This window comes from Perna viridis, chromosome 5, assembly GCF_037379345.1.
Source record: "Perna viridis isolate PV_CMFRI_1.1 ecotype Kerala chromosome 5, ASM3737934v1, whole genome shotgun sequence".
NCBI lineage: Eukaryota > Metazoa > Mollusca > Bivalvia > Mytilida > Mytilidae > Perna > Perna viridis.
Window position 1 is genome coordinate 23,542,620 of NC_142449.1, and position 23,128 is coordinate 23,565,747.

A 23,128-nucleotide genomic window follows, 5' to 3' on the forward strand; every position below is an offset into this window, starting at 1 on the left:
ATCATTCAATTGGCATTTAAATGTATTTCAAAGATAGCTTAAATCTCTATCTCAGTTGCCAATTAACTACCTGAGGCAGTTCATCAGATGAATGTCATTTTGTCAAGAGAAGACCAACTGTATCAGACTTTATCTGAACTCTACTGTTGTATGAGCTGTAACACAAAATTTGAGGGTCAATTAGCCTACTAGCAAACAAATATTTAATTAACAAATTATCTTTATGTAACTCTCATTTTCAACAGGAACAGATATTCATGAAGTTAAGATCTAGACAGTTTACAGGAAAATAATCCCATAAAATATCTCACCATTGTTAAGAAGATACCAAACTCAGGATTCATAAGAACAGTATCACCATCTGTGAAGATAAACTGCTTCTTTCTTTCCTTCTTACAGTTAAGAACAATAGCAATCTGCTGAGCAGCTACAGACAGTACAGGCAATTCAATACGATTGAACTCATCAAAACAGCCCCAGGAGCCAGATTGTGCCAAACCTAAAATTTACAGTATAAGATATTCAGTAATTAAAAACATAAAAATATTCGTATCAAAAACTTACAGCAGGTTTGTGATTGTGGTTTAACATATTTTGGAAGAAATCATGTGTATCAGGAGTAGAATATTTAATCTAATGAACTTAAACTGCTTGTATGAGTCTTATACACTGTGCTTTTATTGTGCTAGTTTATAGAATGAAGAATACAGTTATTTGTTGGAGAGATGGAGCTTACATTCTCCATCTACTTTGTGGGAGAGGTATGAAATAGACATTTTATTCGACAAAATTTTGTAAAGTTTGAAATGAATGCATGCATTAATTATTCATATTACTTATGGTTTGATATTGGATATTTTTTTCAAATTTTTAATTAACTTTACCTTTGTAAATACGTCCCAACCCTCTAAAGTCCATCTGATCTGAGCAATTGAAGACGACAACAAACTTTCCAAGACAACGACCCATATCTTTGACAGTCTCGGTTTTTCCAGTACCAGCAGGTCCTGCTGGAGCTCCTCCCATAGACATACCCAAGGCCTGGGCTAATGTGATGTAACATCTAGAAAAGACACATTAAAACATTGCTAATATCATACTGTACACTTAATGCTCTAGATCTGAAGTTAGGAACTGCACTAAAACATCCAGCCCTATTTTTTGCCATTCAAATTCCATTAACTTCTGACAGTTTAGGCAGATTACGTTCACTACCAGATTTATCATACTTTGGTAGCAGTCCAGACAGTGGAAGGTGTGATTCTAGTGAAATTTTATGTCAAAATTCGGTTTTGACAAAAAATCAGTTTGAAATAGCTATATCATTATAAATCAACATATCTGCCAACCTTCACTATCCATTGGGTTTTCCCTCTATGTGAGCTCAAAAATTTAAAAAATTAAAAGAGCAATATTGACAACAATTTACAACCAAAGATTCAAAAAGGTGAGACAATAGTTTTGGTTGGTCATTAAATGCCATAAGAATTTGCTGAGGACTATTTTCCATGGACATTTTCAAAAGTTGGCAAGTATGAGTCAATGAAAACAATCATGAAAGTATGTAGTGAGCTAATAATAAAAAATATCAAGTAGTATGATACCCATAAATTACATTTCACATCTCATTTTAACGAAACTTTATTGCATTCACCTGTCAGTCAAGGGAGTGATGACCAATCTCTCTGTACAACCAAGAAACTCATTCTGGTAGATAAAATCTACATCAGTGATGGAAATCAGACATCTGTCTTGGTCTTCAACAAAGTAGAATCTAGACTGCTTCAACCATTCAAAATCAGTTGGTGTCTTGATGTGGAGCTTGCACTGTAATAAATCAACACTATCTTAAGCATTTGTAATATGCAACTGAAACATAGTTTTGACATTGGTTTTCTTTCTTTACCCTGTCATCTTAAAAAAAAATAAAACTAAACTAAAAACATGATAAAACATATAAATACATTCTCATATAATCATTTTAACGAACTAGGTAAATATTTAGTTTAACAAAAGTAATACCCTTTCAGTAAAGAAAATTCAAAAGTGACTCACATAGAAATCTACAATGTAAGCACTTTATAGATATGGCTAAACTAAACTCACAAAAGATATACTAGTACCCTTTTTTCCACTAGGACAAAAATCATGCAGACATTCAAGTTGAATTATGTCCCCTTATGTCAAAATACTGACATAATTATTTGCCTTTATTTCCATCTACATATTACATCTAACCTCCATATAAAACTGAGGTGGTTTGAAAGTACAGACAGACATGGAGATTCTTATAAAATCCCCAAACAATAAGGTGATATAATAATCTTACCAAGTCATCAAAGATATCTTTCTGATGAATGTGAATTGTGATAAGGGTTTCAAACTTAGTTCTCTCAAATTTAGTCAGTTCTTTTGTTGTTTGTTCAATCAATGTGTTTAGAAGTTCCAAGAATGCCTGGTTTGTCTGCTGCATCACTTTACGATCATGACGGGCATTAGTCAGAGCCTCTGTAGCATCTCTAGTCCATATCATCTGTAGACCAAGCAGGCCAACCTATAACAGGGAAAATATCTTTTATTGACTATGTGGCAGAACAAAACATCATAACAATGCATAAATCTCATCTTTGATTGTGTGTATTTTTTTCAGATCTTGTTAGACAGACTTCCAAGAATTCAATGAATTCTTTTTATTCAATGCAACTTATATTTCCTGTAAGATTAACTTCATCCTCTAACATAAGATTGTGCTTTCACTTTGTTATGAGCAATTTGCTTTTGGTCAATGATTATGACTACCAGTATATCTTCACCTCAGAATTTTCATTTTTGTCAGATAATATCAAAGATACAAAGGATCCCCTAGAAAATAAAGATACATAACAGTCCTCAGAAATCACATGACTACTGGTACCTACTTGAGCAGGGAACATGTTCAAGAACTCTAACAGCTGGAAGTTAGTATCCTGTATAGCCATGGCTGCTGTTCTAATGACACCATGTAGAGATTTGTGGGACATTTTCATCAGTGACATCAACCAGACTTCTACATTTCCTTCTGCCTTCACTGGCTTCTCAAGCTAAGGTTGAAATAATATTGATGTATACCACAAACTTTTAATTCAGAAATTAAAAATGCTTACAAACTACTTGTTATATCAAAAATCACATTAACATAAATGTATAGTTCAAAAATTCCAAAATGCTTAAATACAGCTTCAACTATGAATAATATATAGGGTCCATATTTTGTCAACTAAGTTTATTTGTGTCAATAGTTTCTCCTCTTGAAAGTTATGGTTTTTCTTGTTAATAGCATCTACCTTAGACACTGAAGTTTTACTTACATCAATAGTTTCTCCTTCTGAAGAATGAATAGAAAGGATCAAATCGTAATGTTTCTCATGGAATTTGACAGTCTTAATGTTGTCAAACACAGACAACAAGTGAGCCTGGATGGTGTGGGGGTCACTGGCCTGACCCAAGATCTCAAGCAGGGCAGGGTCAGATACGAAGAAAAATCTTGGAAAGAGCAATCTCTTCTTCTCAAGGTATCTAGATCAGACAAAATGTAAAACTTCCATTAAAATGTAAATGTTGTAAGGAAATCTTTGAATTCAATACCAACAAACGATCACAAATTTGACTTATATTAGATATTAATATTCAAAAACAAAAGTATGTTCAAAGTATTATAAAAATAATATATGTATATTTTTTTATCCAGATGTTTAACCAATTTTCCCTGTATTTCACGCAATAGACCAGTTTGTCTGGACTAAACTGTTGTTATTGACTCCTTTCCAAAACACCAATCTATCCATCCGAATTCTATAGTTATCTTACAATTTTCATCTATATTACTTTGGCCATTGAACAGTATTTGTATATGTTTCTGTGTCACCTACCTAAAATTTTGATAAAATTTTGTTTGAGAGCTAAAGAAGAAGTTTTGCAGATCCTTACCCAGTAAGAGATTTCTGACACAACTCTAATTGTTCCAGTAAATGTGGCAATAATTGCATCAAAGTCTCGTCACCAACACAGCATTGTACAACATTTGGGGTCTCGTGGGCTCTTGTCATTATCTTGATCCATGATTTATCTATATTGCTGAACCTTTTGGCTTCCTGTAAGTAGAGTGTTACAAAAATATATCATCCATTTCGTCGCTTTAAAAATATAATTTACACGTATGTATACACCTTAACAAACTTGTCATAATTTTGAAAATACCCACATTCTTATTCAATAGACAACAAGTTGTATTTATGTTGTGATCTCAGTATTTCCGAAGATTTGTCGGACTGTCGGATATCACCAGTAAAAAATGTGACAGGACCAGTAAAAAAATCTGGAATGCCAGAACAGAAAAATTTCTGATATTAGTCATTCTTGATTCAGGTCAAAATGGACAGAGATGTTTCAAATAATTTTTGGCCAGTAAAACTTGGTTCGGTCCTGAAAATAGTATGTCATCACAGGACCAAATGTCCTGAAAAAAAAATGAACCTTTGGAAAGACTGCGATCTCCAAAATTATGTGGGAAATAAATACATGTATTGTGAAACCTGTGGGAACCTGTCTAAAACACACACCTTTATGACTAGAGGTTTTCCTCTGTTTAGACAGGTGTTCTGTTTAAAGAGGTTCAAAAACACAATAACATTCACATAAAAGGATTTAAAAAGATGTCTAGGCAGGTGTTTGATTTATTTAGGGATTGGTTTTGACAGATTTCACTATAGTTAATAATTTCAATTTTAACTGATTCCACAATGATTTTTTCTATGCATGAAGAAATTACAATACTACATCTTTTACCAACCTTAGGCAACTGTTTGGCAATGTCACCACCGACAAAGACAGCCTCTAGATAGACCCAGAGGTTCTGTACTGTCATCCAGTTCTCAATGATTTCTGAGGAGTTGGTCAAGTTTTGTACCCATGTCTGGATCTGTTTCTTAAATGGTACATTGTATCTGGAACAGAGAAAATCAATCATTAAGTAGGGTTTTATGAATATACAGCAACAGGTAAATATGGCTAAATGAATAATATGTGAGGAATGATACTAGCAAAATACCTACAAAATCAAAATAAAATAATATTTACAATCCTTTATCTCAAATAATTTTTTATAAAGCTATTTTGTCTTTACTGACAATGTTTGTAACAAGCATGAGAAATTAATGGAGAATTATAGATTAAATGAGTTAAAAAAAGGGATGCAGCACCATGGAATGTATTTATTGATGATTAACCCAACACTAGTACATGAAATAAAAACTCAAATAATTTGAACTCAGTAAGACTGACATAGTTACAGCAAATACTGTAGTTAGCTTCAGGGAATTGAGTTGGTTTTCCTTTGATTGAATGACCTTCACATGATAAACAGCCTTAGGAACTTACCTGGATAATTAAAAAATGATATTTCAACATTTCGTAGATATTTAAATCTTTATTTGATAGGAAGTTTAAATTTTTTATCCATTGTCAAGTTAACTACCTAAAAAAGTTCATCAAGTGATAGTCATTTAACACTCTGTTCCCTGAAGTTAACCATAATACTCACTGTAAAAAGTGAACATGATACTTATTTTTTTTACATTCAGTAGAGTGGTTTTACAAACAATGTGCCAATACATTGACAAGTGTGTACAAATTGACTGATACATGCCTATAAGTGATGATTTACATTAATACACATTCTATGAGGTCAAAGGTAAGATTCAGAAAAAGTTATCGCATGATCACATACTTGCAGGTCAAAGTGAAGTTTATAAAAAAATGTCACATGATAGGCAATTGTTTCGTGATTGCATCACTTCTATTTTTTCTGCACCATAGATGTCTTTTATTGTTTAAAAACAAAAACTTTACAGGTTTTGGGGAGTTGTACAACATAATACAACTTCTACCTTCGAGCAACACTAATTCTGCTAAGGTCCCTATATTCAACTGCATAACTGTGTTTTGTAATATAAAAATTAAATACATTAGAACTTGCCACATTTTTTTTATTTAAATCATTGATTTTTGTATAAAGTAACCCAGTGGCATAATTTATTTTAACATTACTTCACACAAGCCTACATAGAAATAATTTTAACTGAAAAAATGTTAAGACAAGGATAACTGATCACCGTCTAAACTTTGAAACTGTCAAATAAGTGCTATTTTATATTTTCTATTCAAAATACTAGTTTTATCCTTACATCTTAAAGTCTATTTCTTCAAATCATTTAGCAAAATCTGAAAACAGAGCAATTTCTTTGGGTAAGTGATTAGCAAAATAATGGACTTGCCTGTTTTGCATCACAGGCTTTCAAAATGAGACTAGTAAACTCACCTGTTACTCATTAGAGAACTCAATACCATAAGTGAGTCTTCCATGTTGGTAAGGATCTCCTGAGTTGTGTCACCACGGAGAAGGAGTTCTCCACGGTTCTTGAAGTTACCAAATCGGAATTCCTGGTTGTTCCAGTCAGCAATGACCTGTTTCAATTTGGCTTCAATATCCTTTTCTTTCACAGCAGATATACAGATATCCTACATGAATACAAACACAGAAAAATTTTAATCATTGAATGTAAGACTAAAACTTTTACATTTATTCATTTGTATTTTTTTTTAAATGTACATCAATCTCTTTTTTTTTGGTAATGACAAATATATTCATTATTTAATCTATCATTGCACTTTTGTGTCATCTGCTGGGTGCCTTGATTCGAAACTTATCTGAATCTTACTATTGCCTCAATCCAAAGGGACAAGAGTATTAACTTATGAACATTGAAAACTAAATAAATAAGTGGATTGCAAGAAATGCAATTTCAATACCTCAATATCTTCCTTAAACTGCAAGAGTGGAGCTTCAAGAATGTTCCTCAACTGAAAGGTTTCACTTTCCACATCAAAGACATGACCTGTGACCTCAGCCATTCTTGCCCAATGTCTTGGTTTCATTGCCTTGTTGGTCATAAGCTCGAGCAGAGGGACCATATTGTTGAAGTCATCAATCGTGTTCTTTAGATCATCAAAAGCTGGCCAATCCTTCAGGGCTTTAGGTAGTTTTCTACACCTAATAGATTAAAACATCCATATGAAGAAATTGTAAATAAAGATTTTATACTGACATTTTACTGAATAATTTACACAGCAAAATAATTATTTGTACATGATAATAACAGAACATAGGTTCATTTTTTAAAGGTAGTTTGAAATATTCTTTTTTTGCCATTTGTAATCATAGGAACTAAACAGATTTAAAAACAAGTACTACCGTTAAAAAAGATAGCTGACACAGTAAAATTTTGTTTTTTTTGCTTATAATTTTCATCAGGAAATAATGCATGGCACACAATTTCAATTTCCTTTTTCGATCCCCACTAAGTTATCAGTATTTGGACAATCTGGAAACAGAAATATCAGGTGACTTGCGTTTCCAAGGAAGAGCATCTTTAAGGTTAAAGGGTAAAAAGCGAAACTATACCGACTGTGTTGGAAAAAAAATAGAACCAATAAAAAAGGGAATTAGAACAAAATCTGAAACATGTAACATCAAAAGCCTTACTTGTTTTGGAACTCAATCAGTTCATTGTTGATCTTTTCAATGTTGACATCCACCCAGAGAATATCATAATATCCATGAACTGTCTCCAACACATTGTTGTAAAGTCCATACAATTTCTGAAGCAAGTTTAACTCCTTTCTGATATTGAGTAGTTTAGGATACTCAGTAACAGGGAGACCAAATAGTTCTTCTCCTCCAGTGTATGTGACATACTTCTTGTACAGCATGTCAAAATTGTTCTGGAAGATGACCAGTCTGTCAGAGGCCTCTCTTGGGGCAACTCCTGGTACCATTGGTCCAGCCTAATAGATAAACATAATATATCTTAATTTATGTGTACTATGCAAAAAAAACCCCAAAAAAACCTAGTATATCAAAAGTTAATGCACTATACAGTAAAACATGTCTAAACTTAAATTTCTGCAATGTTTCAATGAGGACTATGAGGATTTTTTGCCTGAAAGGCTCGGCTATTGATTTAAGATATTTGATATTGTACATAGCTCATATTGAAAATTTCCCAAGACTTTTGCATTCCACATTAAAATCCACTTACAGTGTCATAGTTAGAGTAGTAGTCATCACAATCATCAATGAAAGTTTTGACATTTTCAATGAGTTCAGATTTAAATGTGGGTTGTATTTCCAGAAGTGTCGTCTGCACTTCAGCTGCCTGTGACTGCAGTTTCTCCCAGGAGTACCTCAGTGTATCACATCGTTCCATCTCTTCTTTATTCACGGGTAGCTCATGTTTGTTCAACATTGCATAGGATTCCTGGAAAAAAATAAGAAGCAAAGGTAAGGATCACTCACTCACTAGAAACTCAAAGTGAACATAACATACAAAAACACGAAGCTGCACAAAAAGACATGGTAGGTATATCCCCATTTACAGAAGTTGATATTAGGCAGCAACTAAATTTGCTTACAAAGTATGCTCCATCTATTTAAAACCACATACCAAAATTATGAAATAAATCCATCTATTGAGAGGCCATATAATTGCAATGAAATTAAGACTGACAGACAAAATAGTAGACAAGAAGATTCCAATACAGTAAATTGTGAAATTTTTGTGGCAATTTTTATTTTTGCTATTTTCATGGCAAAACTGTCTTGACTATTCTTTTCGAGGACCATTATAGTATGATTCAGGGAAAAATCGCAAATTTAAAACTGCACAAAACTACATTGATCACAGAAATCTTAAAAAAAGACAGTGCCAAAATTTCCCTGTTTACAGTATGCCTGCCACTTTGATTGAGGGTATAATTTCTATATTCCCATATATTTAAAGGACAAGAAGGATTGTGTAATTTTAATTTCCCTTATAAAAATTCATTTCTTCAATAATTTTCCTTTGTATAGCTTTCGCATTGAAAAAGTATCAATAAAAAAATTGCTCCTACAAAAACAGATGGGAATAGAAACTTCACAAGAAACACTAAAATCCATATAGAGCCCTCACCTCAATTGGAGTTATTCCCATATCAATCCTAATTTCATTCTCTCTGATGTCCTTCAATGAACCCATGGCATATCTAATATCATCAAGGTCCTTTAGAGGTCGTGACAACTTCTTGTTGAGGTCCTCAATGAACTCAAACATTTCCTCCATATCAGAGCTGTATTTTTGGTTGCAGGCCTTACCATAATGGATTCTCCATGCTTTGGTTTCAATGGTCAGTCCAAGCTTCAGTTTCTCTACAATAGAACAGTAATAAAATGGGTTTTAGTGCAGATTTCTCAATTCTTGTAGTGTTGCCCTAAGCTTCCTTGCTAGCTTGAACATAAAACCATAATTGATTCCAGGCTACATTTTGCTTGTTTTTGCAAACATTGCACAAAATAATCAAAATGTTCCAACAACATAAGAGGTGGTTCAAACTCCCTGAACCCCCTGGATCCACTAAAGAATAATTTGACATAGGTTTTTTTCCATTTCATACTTGAGAACTCTGGGATGTAATCCATAATTGTATTTAGTATCTAAACATACATACCATAATTGATTATAGATTAACATTTAGATAATCATTGTAAAAGATTAAAGTTACAATGGAAAAATCATTAAAAATATTCTCTACTTTAAATCTGAAATTTTGAAATAAATAAGTTCAATACCTGTATATAGGCCAATAGGTCCAACATCATAGTACTCTGGTAGTCCATTAATCTGGACCTCTAATTCCTCGTAATGTTTTATCTTAGCCTCATACTCAGACAGTTTTGGGTTCTCTTTATTAAAGTTCTCTAAGTCTTCATCTCTATCTACCTCCCAGACAGAATGGAAATCATTGAAGTTCTCCAGAGCAGTTGTTACCTCCTGTAATTATAGAAGAAAAAGTCAACTTAGATAGTAACGTATTGTAAATGCAAAAATTTTCACATGGGAGTAATTTTGACTACCTTTGCCATCAAGAAATGTCCACGAAAATAACCCCCACACACACAAATTTTATTGTTTAGTCAGGAATATTAAATCACAGATGTATGACTGCAAAACTTAATAAACTACAAAATGTTTTTTCAGCAAAAGCAACAGCCTACCAAATTTTTAATATTTACAGTATAAAAACTTAAGAACTTGCAGCTTGTAACTTATTGTTTATTTTTCCATTGTTGAATAACATATACTTTAAATTTTTTGTTTTCAAAGTGGTATTTTTCCTCAATTTTCTGCTTTGGTTTAACTTAGGTTAGTAATTAGAATAAAAATTAATAACTTTACTAAAATCTGCACACAAAAAATTTTCAATATACGAGGCCTCCATACCTTTTTGGTGGAGTTGATAGCTGTTGACAGTTGTGATTGAAGTTTGGAGACTTCTTTGTTATCTGATACAGCCTTGTAGTAGTTCTTTGGCTGTTTATGGATAGTGTAGGTCTTCACAGCATTCTCGTCATCCTTTTTACCATGTTCTTGGTCATCAGCTGGACCAACACTACCAATGCTGGGCCTTCGTTCCATGTTAGACATCATTGTGTCCTGGGGCTGCAGTCCCTTGTGCCATTTACTGACTCCCTTGCTGACACTGATGACCATCTGGGCAGCCTTGTTGACAGTTTGTTGGACCTCGTCCAAGGCTGGTGACATATTGACATTTGGAATAGTCAACACAGCATAAGCCTTAAAGAATGGTCGTGTTTCTTTCTTGTCTTTCTTATCACCATAGCTACCAGCATCTACAGAACAAATAAGTTTCATTAATGAGGAAAATGTGCACAATAAGACACTAATGTAACATTATTTAAGAACTATTCTTTTTAAAGTTTAGCCTAAGAAATTACTTACTGAAATATACAATGATTTTTTTTCATATAAGATCATAGCAGGAATGGTTTACAGGAAATATAACATCATTTACTTGTACAATCAGTTCATAAATATACAGACTTGCATGTTGATAAACCTACCCATATAGTGTAACATTGAGCCAATAAATCTATCCATATAGTGTAACATTGAGCCGATAAACCTACCAATACAGTGTAACACTAAGCTGATAAACCTACCCATATAGTGTAACATTGAGCTGGAAGAGATTCTCTTCTTCAGTGCTTCCAAGGTGTTTCTTGTAACTTTCATTAAAGCATCCTGGTTACGGTGTTCAAAGTGGGCCAGTAAGTCAGCAGCAGCCTCCTCAAGATTTTCTCTCATTTCTCTCTTCTTCTTTGCAGCAGCATGAGCTTTAGAGGAGATAGGACGTGACTTCCTGCTGTTGGACCTAGCTACACCAGATCCAGTGGGGCTACCCTCTCGGCTTCTGTCGTGATCTGAAATAGTAAATATGGTAGACTTTGAAATATGAAAACTTCATGAAAATTTTTTTTTCAATGCCTTGATACTCTTAATAGACAAATATGCTCCCAAAAATATAGAACATGACTCTTCAGTCTTGAGATTAAATACACCACCTATGCACATATAATTTAAGAGAACATACAAAATAGCACAACATATTTTTTATTTAGTAACAAACCATTCTCCTTACACGTTGTTACAACAAAACTGATATGTACTAATCTGAAACCGAAAACAAAAAAAATGAAAATTCTTATATCAGAATCCTTCTAAATCATATTTCAAATTATTTCCCCTTACCAATACCTTCATCCTCATCCTCTCTATCCTTGTCTTCCTCTTCTTCCTCAACCTCCATGGTACACAGCATGTTGATCAACTCATTAGAGGCCTCCTCAACTACCATAGATTTAGTCTGGAGGGCTGCAGCTCCTTTGGCACACAGCATCTACAAGTATAAAATCACAATATGTTTTTGTAATATGTAATACTTAAACTAATTCAATTTCTATTAGAATTTAATATGGTTTGGAAAAAAATCTTTTAAAATTAAAGTAAAACTAGTGAAAATTGAAAACTTGGTTGACAATAAAAAAAAACATATTCTTGTTTCAGTTTAGATGGAGTAATGCTGCATGGAAGTTGATATAAAATGCTTTCAAAATGTATTTTCTATCGACAGGTCTATTTAGGACTTTAAAGCATCATATATAGCAATATAGCCATAAAGAAAAAAACATTAAACAGATTTAGATTATTTCCCAATAATTTATTCTCTAACCTGAGTAGTTTCCAGGAACTGTTCCACGGTCCACGGCTCATCCTCAGGAAGCTGGCACAAGGTGGTTGATGCCATTTCCTTTAACACTGACTCAATACGGAACTCATTCACATCGTGGGCTCTATCCATTAACAGCTCTAGATCAGCCAAAGTCTTGTAGACTCTATCTATGTATTCCTGAATATTAAGTGAAGTCCAGCTGAGTTTGTTAAGTCCAGGGTCTAGGGCAGAGTCTACCTTGCTAATATGTGGACCCATCAAAGCTTCAAAGGCAGTTGGAATCTTGGCCTTTACTCTACTGGTTTCTTGTAGAAGCATCTGAAAAAAAAAAACATTCTATGATAAAAAAAAAAATATACAAAAATTTAAACAAAAATGGTTGTATAATATATACTTGAAGTGCCTGAACAGAATACCCAAAACTTTTTAAAAGGAAAGCCCTTACTTTTATCTCAAAGAAAAATAAAATTTCACTCATAAAATATCGCTGAAAAACTACCAACACCCAATATATAGTTTAGTATAAGCTTGTTTTACTGCAAAGCAAAATGTTTTGTGGGTGCAGCTTGATATGATCATAGAGTTCAAAACCTGAACAAGTACATAGTAATGTGAAAGAAATACTTATAGCAAGTATGGACACTACATTCAAGATTGATACATCTCTAACTTGGGATAGTGACTAAATATCTGACAATAATTGACCTCCTCACCTGAAGAGCATTGTAATGGTCCTTGTACTCAGCTTGCTTGGCTCTCATTGTCTTTGCTAGTGTTGGAATTTCTAGACCCAGTCTAGCCATACATTCAGTTTCCCTGATCATAGTCAAGATCTGGGGGTCAAAGTTTACATAAAGTTCATTTGACTCAGGGTGTCTGACCAATAGTGACGACTGAAGTCCAGAACGAGCAGCCTCAATCTGAAACACAAAGTAAAGAAAAGGTAAACGACAAAGTCCTCATGTTACAAAACATTAGCTCTTCAGCTAAATAAATCCACTATAGGCATACAGTATACGATTCTAAAACTTAACCAGTAAATTTAAAGATATTCTCAACATAAATGATGTTAAGTTATACTTTTTGATTAAATTTTTCCATTCAATATATAGGACTTTAAGCCTTAAGCTGACCAACATTTCATGCTCTTTCTCAAAAGTAGCAAATTTGAATAAATTTATAGTTTAACCATAAAAACAGCATGAACAAAGTTATTTAGGTTAACAGATGTCTTCCTTTGCTAAAATTTTCTCAATCAGAGCAGCAATCAAAAAAGGGGGCAAGTATGATGAGCTACTTACTTGTCTAAGCCATCCTCTGTGGTAAAGTACTTCAAACTCCAGTAAACATTTGGCTAACTTGTTGTAGTTCTTAATAATTTTCTTAGCATCAGATCCTTCTAACAGTCTGGGTTGCTGTTGGAATATTTCCATTGGCTCCTGAATACGTCTGAACAATTGACGTGCCCAGGAGATTTTGCCAGCAATTGGCGGCAAATCTCTGGCAACTGGAGGATCATTTTTGTTTTTCTGGTAGATTTTAGACACCATTTCAATGTCTCTTCCATAATGGCTGAGAATGCGATGAAATTTTTCAGAAATTCCAAGATTCGGGAGATCAAGATTTTCAAACTTTCTCAGCAGTACAATTGCTCTTGCCGTACTTGTGATTCTCTCAAATTTACCATCCATGAATCCCTGGAGATTGGACTACAAAACAAAAAAATACATAACAACATAAAATGGAACATATATGTATGTAATGACTACCTGAAAGACATGTTCTTTTTCTAATGTTAACAAAATTGCAATTTCAAAATAATGAATAACAAATAGTAGAACAAAAGACACGTTCAAGAGGTAAAAGGAAACTAAATACAAGTAAAGCATTATCAAACAGAATATGGTGCCCAAATTTCTAAACTATACAGCTTTATCCTATAAATTATGCAGGTTTATCCTATAAATTATGCAGGTTTATCCTATAAATGATACAGGTTTATCCTATAAATGATACAGGTTTATCCTATAAATTATGCAGGTTTATCCTATAAATTATGCAGGTTTATCCTATAAATGATACAGGTATATACTATAAATTATACAGGTTTATCCTATAAAAGTGTAATATTCCAAAAGAAAATAGGAGAAAATCAAATAAAGCAAAGTAAATGAAATTTGTTTTTAAACTGGTCAGCACTAATTACCATAAACTTTATAGAGCTTCAATCTACAGTACATGAACCGATCCGTGCAACAAACATTGTGATCGGTCATCGATCACTGATCAGTTTCCTGTCAGTCATGGATCTGTCAAACCAGTCCATCTAACTGGTGATCGCCTCACCTGACCACAGAGCGGTCAATGTATTTTACGGCTTTTGTTATTTTCTTTGTCAATTTTACACAAATATTTACATAATTTAATAGATTTAAACATCAATTTATATTTTTATTTTACATTTCTTTTATTTAAAACAGATCTTACGTCATTTAACATAACAAAAAGGCATTCAGATCGGTCATCGTCATCGATCCATCAGCGATCAATTAGTCAATGGTCACCGATCCGTCAAATCGTTGCGCTGAACGGTTCAAGGACTGTAAAAGTAAAGCCTCGTATTTGGCATTCCTACATGATTGTCACACTTATCATGTATCATCATATTCAAATATTTTTGGACACTTACATGTAACTCAGCCACCATCCTTTTGAACTCATCAAAGTCGGCATCAAACTCCTGTTTCCTTTGGTCAAGGAAGTCATAATTTTTCTTCTTCATACCAGTAACGATAACGCTAAACCTGTTTGCCATCTTGTCAATCTCTGTAGAAGTAAGACAGACACACAGAATGAAATGAAGTTATTTTCAAGTGTATGAAAACAATAAAGTTTTAATTAAAATATTCAAAGACAATTGCTCGTTTCTTCAAATAACATGCAATTTTTATGTGCTTTATCAACTGACTGTTTGCTTTTCTTCAAACCCAAATTACAAAATCTCTAGTTTTCACTGCTTTGAAGGTAGACATATAAGCTTGAAAAAGGTCCCTATGAAATTTAATTATTGCACTTTGATAAAACAGTAATTTTCAATACCATGAAAGTCAACACAAGTAAATATGCTAATTTGACAGAATTCATGAAAAATTAGCAACCGGGAAAATGAAAATAAATAAACATATTTACAGTATAATAAAGAATAAATGCTACTGAATAAATATGAAACAATACCACACAATGAATGTAAAGACTGTACCTTCAATTTTAGATTCTGACAGATGTGAGTAGATAGAAATAGTCTCAAACATTTCAATAATCTTCTTCAATCTTCTAGTGAAGGTGTCAAACTTTCCAAAAATGTACATCTCAGAAAACTCGAAAGGTCTCTCATTGGGCATTTTCTCCAACTTTTCCTTGGTCTTATGGAAGCACCGCTGGTATTCTTCATTGAGTTTGATACAGTCATTGAGTTTTCTGACTACATCTTCTTGTTTTTGGGTCCAGACAGTTTCATATCCTCCACAAGAAATGTAGGATTTGCAGGCTGTAATCATCTGGTTAGTGATCTGGAATAGAAAGAAGCAAACAATCAACTAGCAATGTAATTACCCTTTATATTTGGATTGGGAATTCAAATTCCAAACCAAATTTATGATAAATCTATCATGCATGATGTGGATCACTGAACTATCAATTGAGAAAAAGCATTTTATTTTTGCAATATAGGATATTGAGAAGTATTACACTTATTTTTTCGTGAAAATGCTGAAACATGTGAGTTTTGTTTCTTATAATTCTGTTTCTATATTTGCATATCTAGTAAATAAAAACAATGCAAGAACATAATTTTATCTTTTTTATTGTTGCATTTGAAAGGTATTTCTTAAAAATATAATTAGCTTCTTATCAAACGCTATGATCAAAGTTCCTCTGAAATTATGAGAATCAATATTCTATAAGACATTATTTACCTTGACAAAAAGAGAAGTCATCCTTTCAGAAGTATTGTAGTAGCGTGAGATCGAATGAATCATTCTGATGGCATTGATCAACCCAGGAATGGCTTCCAACATACCAACCTAAAAATGAAATCATTTATTACACTTCATTTTTTTATTTTATTGTACTATGATGTACCAGTAAATGTTTAAATGGAAATTGACAGCAGTAGAAAGATTGAACTTCATAAAGTTTAGATACATTCTACCAATTTATAGCTTAAAAAGTGCATGCATAACCTTTACCTATGTTTACATTCCTATTTTTTCTTAGTAGAAAGAAGGTTGCTAATTGAGTTAAAGTTTCTAGTGATAGTGACCTTTGACTCTGACAGCAAATTGTAGAATGTGTTTATGATTTTCTTTTTAATTCTTTTTACAAAATCCACATAACAATCTATATATACATGTACTTCTGTTATGCTACCAGCTGATTCCTAATTTAGAAAAAATCTTCAGAAACAATTTTTTCTACAAATCATTACAAGATAAAGGCAGGAGGAAGGAGGGTTGGGTTTAGTGTAATACTTACAGGGTCACTGTTGTAAAGGGGGTCACAGAACTTCTCAAGGGTATACAAGAACTTGACATTGTCACGAGCCTCATTAGCTAGATCTGTTACACGTCTGTCCAACTCCTGCCATTTCTATGAATAGAAATTGGACGATAAGACATTAATAATTACTCTAGTCTGGACAAAAAAATAACCAATAAAATCAACAAAGAGTTTAATCATGGCAATTTGGACCAATGTAGAGTAAATTTAGTGCTTTAAACTGACTTCGTTAATAAAATATTAAATCATGCAATTATGTTTAATGCACACTACCTGCTACATGAAAAAAGAGGCATTCAAATGAAACAATAGAGATGAAATTTAAGTCTAAATATGGTGGTATATCTATACTGGTTCTACTTACAGCAACAAGTTTAGATTTTGCTGCATGAAGTACCCCGAGAACAGCCTTTACATCGGACCCTTTAATCTGGTCCAGTAAGTAGTTAAACTTAGACATCCTTTTCTTCCAATGGTCCAGCTCAGCACGGGGTCCAATATCATCAGCTTCCTTTCTCATCTGCTCACTCTCAGCCAGCACCTGCTCAAGCTGTTTAAGCCATACCATCATACACTGCTCAATTCCCTCTAGAGCCTCAGTACTGTTAGCTACTGCATTGTAATCAGCTGGGGTATTGATCTTTGACAGGTCGTATGTTTCACATGGTTTCAAGGTGACCTTCTCTTCCAAGCTTTCTTGGGCTCCTGTTATAGAAATTCAAATTTTTTGCATTATTCCATTAATTTTTAATTTTACATATTTTGTGAAAACATGAGAAATAAGACGTTGCTTTTCTTTTTACTCTTTATAATATACAGTTTCAAGAATCTTTCTTTTTCCTTAATACCATTAAATCCATCAAATATTATTAATACACACAGAAATGGCATGTTTTACAATTGTAACATTCTGCACTGACAGTAAGTGTAACTCTTCTATTTCTACCCAAAAACTTTCAAAAAATCATCAGATCAGTCACACCTCAAAAAATTTACATGAAACTCGCACAAATTGAAGCCAAATTTCAATAAATTTTCCTAAATGGTTGTTTCTCTCATGCTGCTTCTTCTACAAACAATCACTGATCAAAGTTGTTAATCAACCTACCAACAAGAACAGAGACAAATGAGTCCAGAGTATTAAGGAAATCTGTTCTGATCTGTACTCCCGAGGGGCTGTCAAGTTTACCCCATCCCCCGTCAAGGCTCTTAAGGGCAGGGATAAATATACTGGATAACAGACTCTCCACAGCATGGAGAAGTCCACTGCCATTCTTTCCTTGGCTACTGGTATCCAACTTGGTGAAGTTTATCTCCTAGAATATGGAAAGGCAATGATTGAAATGTGTTACTGGTGCAGCATATTACAAGATATTGGGTATAAGTCATAATTATGGGTACTCTTTTTTTTTCTATCAATAATAGAATTCTTATTTATTTGTTTCAGCTTTGTGGTGCTGGTAGTGTAGTTCTGTAAGCCAGGATATTTTTGCATCCCCTTTTTTAGCATATCATTTTCCAATCTATCAGAATCTAATTTAATTGTTATTTACCAAGTGAACATTTATCAAGTTGTATGAAATATTGAAGATAAATATTCATGACAGTTTCATCTTCATCTGCCATGAATACTTTCTGGTTGATGGTATTTTTCTTAAAGTACTAATATTTTTACTTTTTCATAAGTGACATTAAGTAAAAAAATCCTGATAAATAAAAATAACAACAGGGAGAGATGTACTGTAAAAGTATTGATTTTTGTGGTATACAAATTTTCTCTATTTTTCTGGTGAACTGAACAGCACAAAAAATAATACCAGCAAAACTCCCTTTTAACACTATACAACACTTATCATTAATTGAACTGCAAAAACTGATATCCGCAAATACGTCCCCTTTACAGAATCCGCAAAAATTAATACGTTTACAGTATTAGAAAAGTTCCTAAATTTACAGTCATCTATACCAATGACAACAAGTACAAATTTATAGAGTAGTTCTGAACTTCATACATATTTACAGTATAACAAGTACTAGTTACCTTAGAGATATTCAGTTCAGTGATTGGTGTCTCTGGATCAATCTTAGTAAATACCAGGCAGATACCTCGGAGAGGTGTATCCCTTCCATTGGTGACAAACACCTTACGCTTAGTTGACCTTGTAATTTTTGGTTGTGGTGGGCCAACTCGGATATGCTCCACTGTAACAGATACAAATTAAATAATAATAGTAGAAAAAATTCCTGCACATTTTTCATTGATTATAACTTCTTTCATTGAATCTTTTCATTTTTTTCAACACAATTAAATATACTGCATATATAAAATAATTTAGGGTTGGGTCTGTAATACCCATAGTATCTTGCCCATTATTTCACCATTGTTTAGAATTCTTGGATAAACAGCCAATATGATCAAGAATTGTAATTTAAAGAAAGAAATTATTATAATGTTTTGAAGAATTTTACAGGAGCAATGAATATACTTTGAAAGTAATTTGGCACTTCTTGAATGTGCAAAATGTTTTATATGTATGTAACTTAGTTATTGAAAACTGAAAGTTATCAAAATATCTTTTGAAAAATGGGACATCATAATGTCACATCTTACGATTTTTCTTCGTTAGTTACATACTTTCTAGTTTTAGAAATGGTTAAAAAACTTTTTTTTGGTTTTTAGGCTTGAAATGCTCTTTATTGCCATACTCCTTACTCATTGAAAATAATTTTTGAGTTAATAATATAAAACATATCTATATATGTTACATTTATTTATTTTATTATACATTTCATTTCACTTCACTCAGAATTAATTGAAAACTACACCATTAAAACCATATCAAACACATTTAACTAACCTTCCATTCTGTGGAGGTTAATTATTCAAACACTCAAAAACAAAAGGTTATGAAATTTGAGTTAAGTTTCGATCGCTGGTTTGTGAAAAAGCTCATACATGTGAGTGTGATTGTACGGGTAACAAAGACAACATACAAAATTTTTGTCCTGTATCAAAATGAGCTCTTTGGGCTAAAAATAACAAAATCAAAAACATACGGTTTCATACTTTAAAACATTTTTTAACGTATATTTTTTGTGCATTTGTTCCCCATAAAATAACAAATTCTTTCCATATACATGTATAAAATCAAATTTAATAACTTCCATTTTTTTCAAAATTCATACAATAATCACAATAATACATTTTTCGTGTTGGTCCTATAAATATGAAAAACATGTTTTTCAGGTGTTTTACAGAACATTTCAATTAGAAGTTGAAAATTTTCCTGTGTAGACCTTTTTTTCCAATGACAATGGAAAAAAAATATAAATTAAAAATCAATTGAAAATCTAGTAAATGGACAATGGAAGCCCTTGGTGAATATGTTTACAAAGAGATAAATTGGTCCTTGTGAGAACTCTGTCCCTACTTCTCAAATAGATCCTGTTAACCTGACTCTTCAGAAGACATAAATAAAAGAAAATCTCCAAACCATTTCATAGTCTCAAAATCAATGATCAGCAAAAATTTTAAACAAAAATTCAATAAACATACGATACTTTGTTGACATAAAATCAAGGTCTATGATCCATTTATCACTTTCGTTAAGTAACCTGCTTCTACAGTATTCAACTCAACAAGATCTATCATGTCAACTTTATGACGAGGGCTTATCAATATATAAATAAAAATTGTCAAGGGGAAAATTAAAAAACGGAATAAAGTTGAGAACTTTGTGTAATATGAAAAACAAATACATGTACATACAATCATTAAATGTATTAAAACAAATATATGTACATGTAATCAGTAGACATTGAAATTGTTATACAAACATTTATAAATGTTATGATCACCATGTTTTGTTGTTACTGATACTGTTGTGGCAATTCAAAGTCATTCTTCAGAACATAATTTCACAAGAAATGTTTTTTTTTTTTTTTTTTTTTCTGGTTGAACAAATTGTTAGATATTGTGTTCTCTGGTGGAACAAATTATTAGAAATTATGTTATGGTGAATTATTATGCAAATAACTGTTTCTTTGTAAACAGTTAAAAGTTATAAACCACATAAGAAACCCCAACTTGTAACATTTGGCCAAAAATCTAGCTTATGTGTAACTTTTATCACAGGGAACAAAATTCTTACAAATTCAAGCAGTTGGTTCAATCCCAAAATATTACGGTCAAATATGTACTTTGTTGTTATATTAAGGTAAAAATGTGAAAGCTTCAAATAATAAGAAACATCCACAATTATTTTTCTTATTAAAAAATATGGTTGAAGTAAATGACTGTTTTAAATTGATTTTATAACGTCTAGTACCTATTTGTTTTGAGGTTCTGACTTTTCTCATTTGTGAGACAAACATATTTATCTTTTTAGCCATGTGAAATTTTTTATCTTGATGTTTGTGATGTATGACTAAACTTTATATGACATTTTTTTTTTTTATATACAAGAGAATTTTGGCAAATAGGGCATTCTAAATATGCATACTGATTACATAATTAATTTCAAAAGTGAGAGAAAAAGAATCTAAAACCACCAGGTGTCTGAGATTTCTCTCGCTCTTGTACTCTCAGCATGTTACTTGCATACCACAAGTTATATTAACAGTATTTTTTACTATGAAAATACAATGAAACCTGTATAAACCAAACCCCTTTGAAGTACCATTCTGTGTAAGAATCAGGCAATTGTTGGTACATCATTTTCCCCAATTTAGTCATTTTTGCCTAAAATATATTCAGTACATCCAAAAACTACCAAAAAGCTATTTAAGTTTACCCTGCAGCATCAGTGATGTAGATATTTTTTGACTGCTCATATAGGGATAGAAGTGCAGGAAAATTTTCCCGCCATTTTTCCATAATGCATTTCAACCTAAATTTGACCTATCAGTATCTTAGAAAGGCAAATTTTACAAACACTCTGATGGTTATTTCTAGTGATTGTCAGGTATAATTAATTGGTTAATCCAATTAAGTATGCTTTTTTTTTCTTCATGTGCCACACCTTATATATATTTTGCCCAATTTTTAGATGGAGAAGAACTTAAACTTTGAAATTGGTTTGGTTTAGACAGGTGCTTGGTTTACAAAGGATAAAAATACATTTAAATTGATGTAAAGAACTTGAAAAAGTCCCTGGTTTGGACAGGTTTTCAAATTTTTTTCAGGGTTCAGTTTACACAGGTTTCACTGTATATGATAACTCTGTTGCTGTCTAGTATCCAAAATATAATCATAAGTATGGCTAGATACAGATAGGTTTAACAAGCACATTAACATGAACTATACATATTTCTAAATGAGTTTCTATTCAAATGTTATCTATAGCAAACACACACTTACAACCAAATTATAGATATTACTTAGAAACCCTCCCCCATTTTTCATTTTCATAAGTGTCAAATTTTGTTTACATCCACAACAGTGTAACTATGTGTGTAAAAATTTAAACCTTTGAATTTCTAACATGAGAGAGGTGTTCACTTGAAACTTTAATACTTCTTTCAAAAATGATTAATTCACTCCTAGTAGAAATTAAATGCCCTCTTGGTACAGTGAGAAATATCTATGTCAAAAACTTTTTAAAATAGGCACAAAAGCTACTGTCAGATTTATAAATAATTTTAATTCATATTTTGTGCACCTGAAAATGGATAAAGTAATGAAGCTGACCTCTGAATGCTTCCGATTTCACAATACCATACATATATAGATTTTTGTCAATAAATTTTTAAGAAGAGACTTCCTTATTATTTATTTTCTACTATTTTTATTCATAAACAATATCACAATGTTTTTGTCAATGATATTTATGGAAACTTTTACCATTAAGAAAGACAAACCTTCTGAACCAGAATATTGAAATACCTGACAACAACCAAAATTGCTGACAACTTAGACCAAACTACATTCAGCCACATACCAAGTTTTAAATCAATCCCTCCAAAAGTAGAGATCGTGTTGTGATGAAATTTGGATGGACAAAATGATAAACAAACAGACTGAATGATGAAAAAACAAGGCGACTCCAAGGATTATACCATCCACTTATTAGGTAGGGGTATAAAAATGTTTGAAAATAATGATTTTACTTAGCCAAAAGAGGCAGCAATTGGTGAAATTAGAAGTACACATATGGTAAAAAAAATAATGAAAGAAATGGAAGGGTAAAGTTTGAATTTCAAAAAGGTGGAATTCCCTTTCAACAGTGTCAGAAAATCTGTCTGAATATTGGTGGTTCATGGTTATTGTCATCTTGGTGTTATGGCATTTTGAATTTATTGCTTTTGGTAATCTTTCAACAAAACTTGCATAACAATCACAATATGTATTATATGAATAAAATTGAACAGGTTTCATTAAAAATCCAAAAATTCAGCAGATCACCCA

General features: G+C 32.3%; 1 protein-coding gene across 10 annotated transcripts in view; it reads right to left on the minus strand.

Moving 5' to 3' along the window:
• LOC148616576 (dynein axonemal heavy chain 5-like) overlaps positions 1-23,128 on the minus strand; it is a 98,116-nt gene that overhangs the window by 33,440 nt on the left and 41,548 nt on the right. For 9 of the 10 annotated variants that reach the window (XM_088583781.1, XM_088583778.1, XM_088583779.1 and 6 more), the window contains 27 exons: positions 18,764-18,924; positions 17,831-18,038; positions 17,087-17,427; positions 16,699-16,812; positions 16,140-16,247; positions 15,425-15,734; positions 14,855-14,991; positions 13,467-13,874; positions 12,879-13,085; positions 12,166-12,483; positions 11,685-11,832; positions 11,096-11,356; positions 10,356-10,765; positions 9,704-9,905; positions 9,048-9,283; positions 8,136-8,354; positions 7,580-7,881; positions 6,847-7,087; positions 6,356-6,555; positions 4,829-4,982; positions 3,967-4,130; positions 3,348-3,555; positions 2,919-3,080; positions 2,330-2,554; positions 1,655-1,827; positions 885-1,063; positions 312-499 (listed from right to left, as the gene is read on the minus strand). In XM_088583781.1, the coding sequence (XP_088439907.1) occupies positions 312-499; positions 885-1,063; positions 1,655-1,827; positions 2,330-2,554; positions 2,919-3,080; positions 3,348-3,555; positions 3,967-4,130; positions 4,829-4,982; positions 6,356-6,555; positions 6,847-7,087; positions 7,580-7,881; positions 8,136-8,354; positions 9,048-9,283; positions 9,704-9,905; positions 10,356-10,765; positions 11,096-11,356; positions 11,685-11,832; positions 12,166-12,483; positions 12,879-13,085; positions 13,467-13,874; positions 14,855-14,991; positions 15,425-15,734; positions 16,140-16,247; positions 16,699-16,812; positions 17,087-17,427; positions 17,831-18,038; positions 18,764-18,924 (5,984 nt within the window). Of the gene's footprint in view, positions 1-311; positions 500-884; positions 1,064-1,654; positions 1,828-2,329; positions 2,555-2,918; positions 3,081-3,347; positions 3,556-3,966; positions 4,131-4,828; positions 4,983-6,355; positions 6,556-6,846; positions 7,088-7,579; positions 7,882-8,135; positions 8,355-9,047; positions 9,284-9,703; positions 9,906-10,355; positions 10,766-11,095; positions 11,357-11,684; positions 11,833-12,165; positions 12,484-12,878; positions 13,086-13,466; positions 13,875-14,854; positions 14,992-15,424; positions 15,735-16,139; positions 16,248-16,698; positions 16,813-17,086; positions 17,428-17,830; positions 18,039-18,763; positions 18,925-19,716; positions 23,124-23,128 lie in introns of those variants that run through there. The other variant, XM_088583788.1, reaches the window with a different exon arrangement.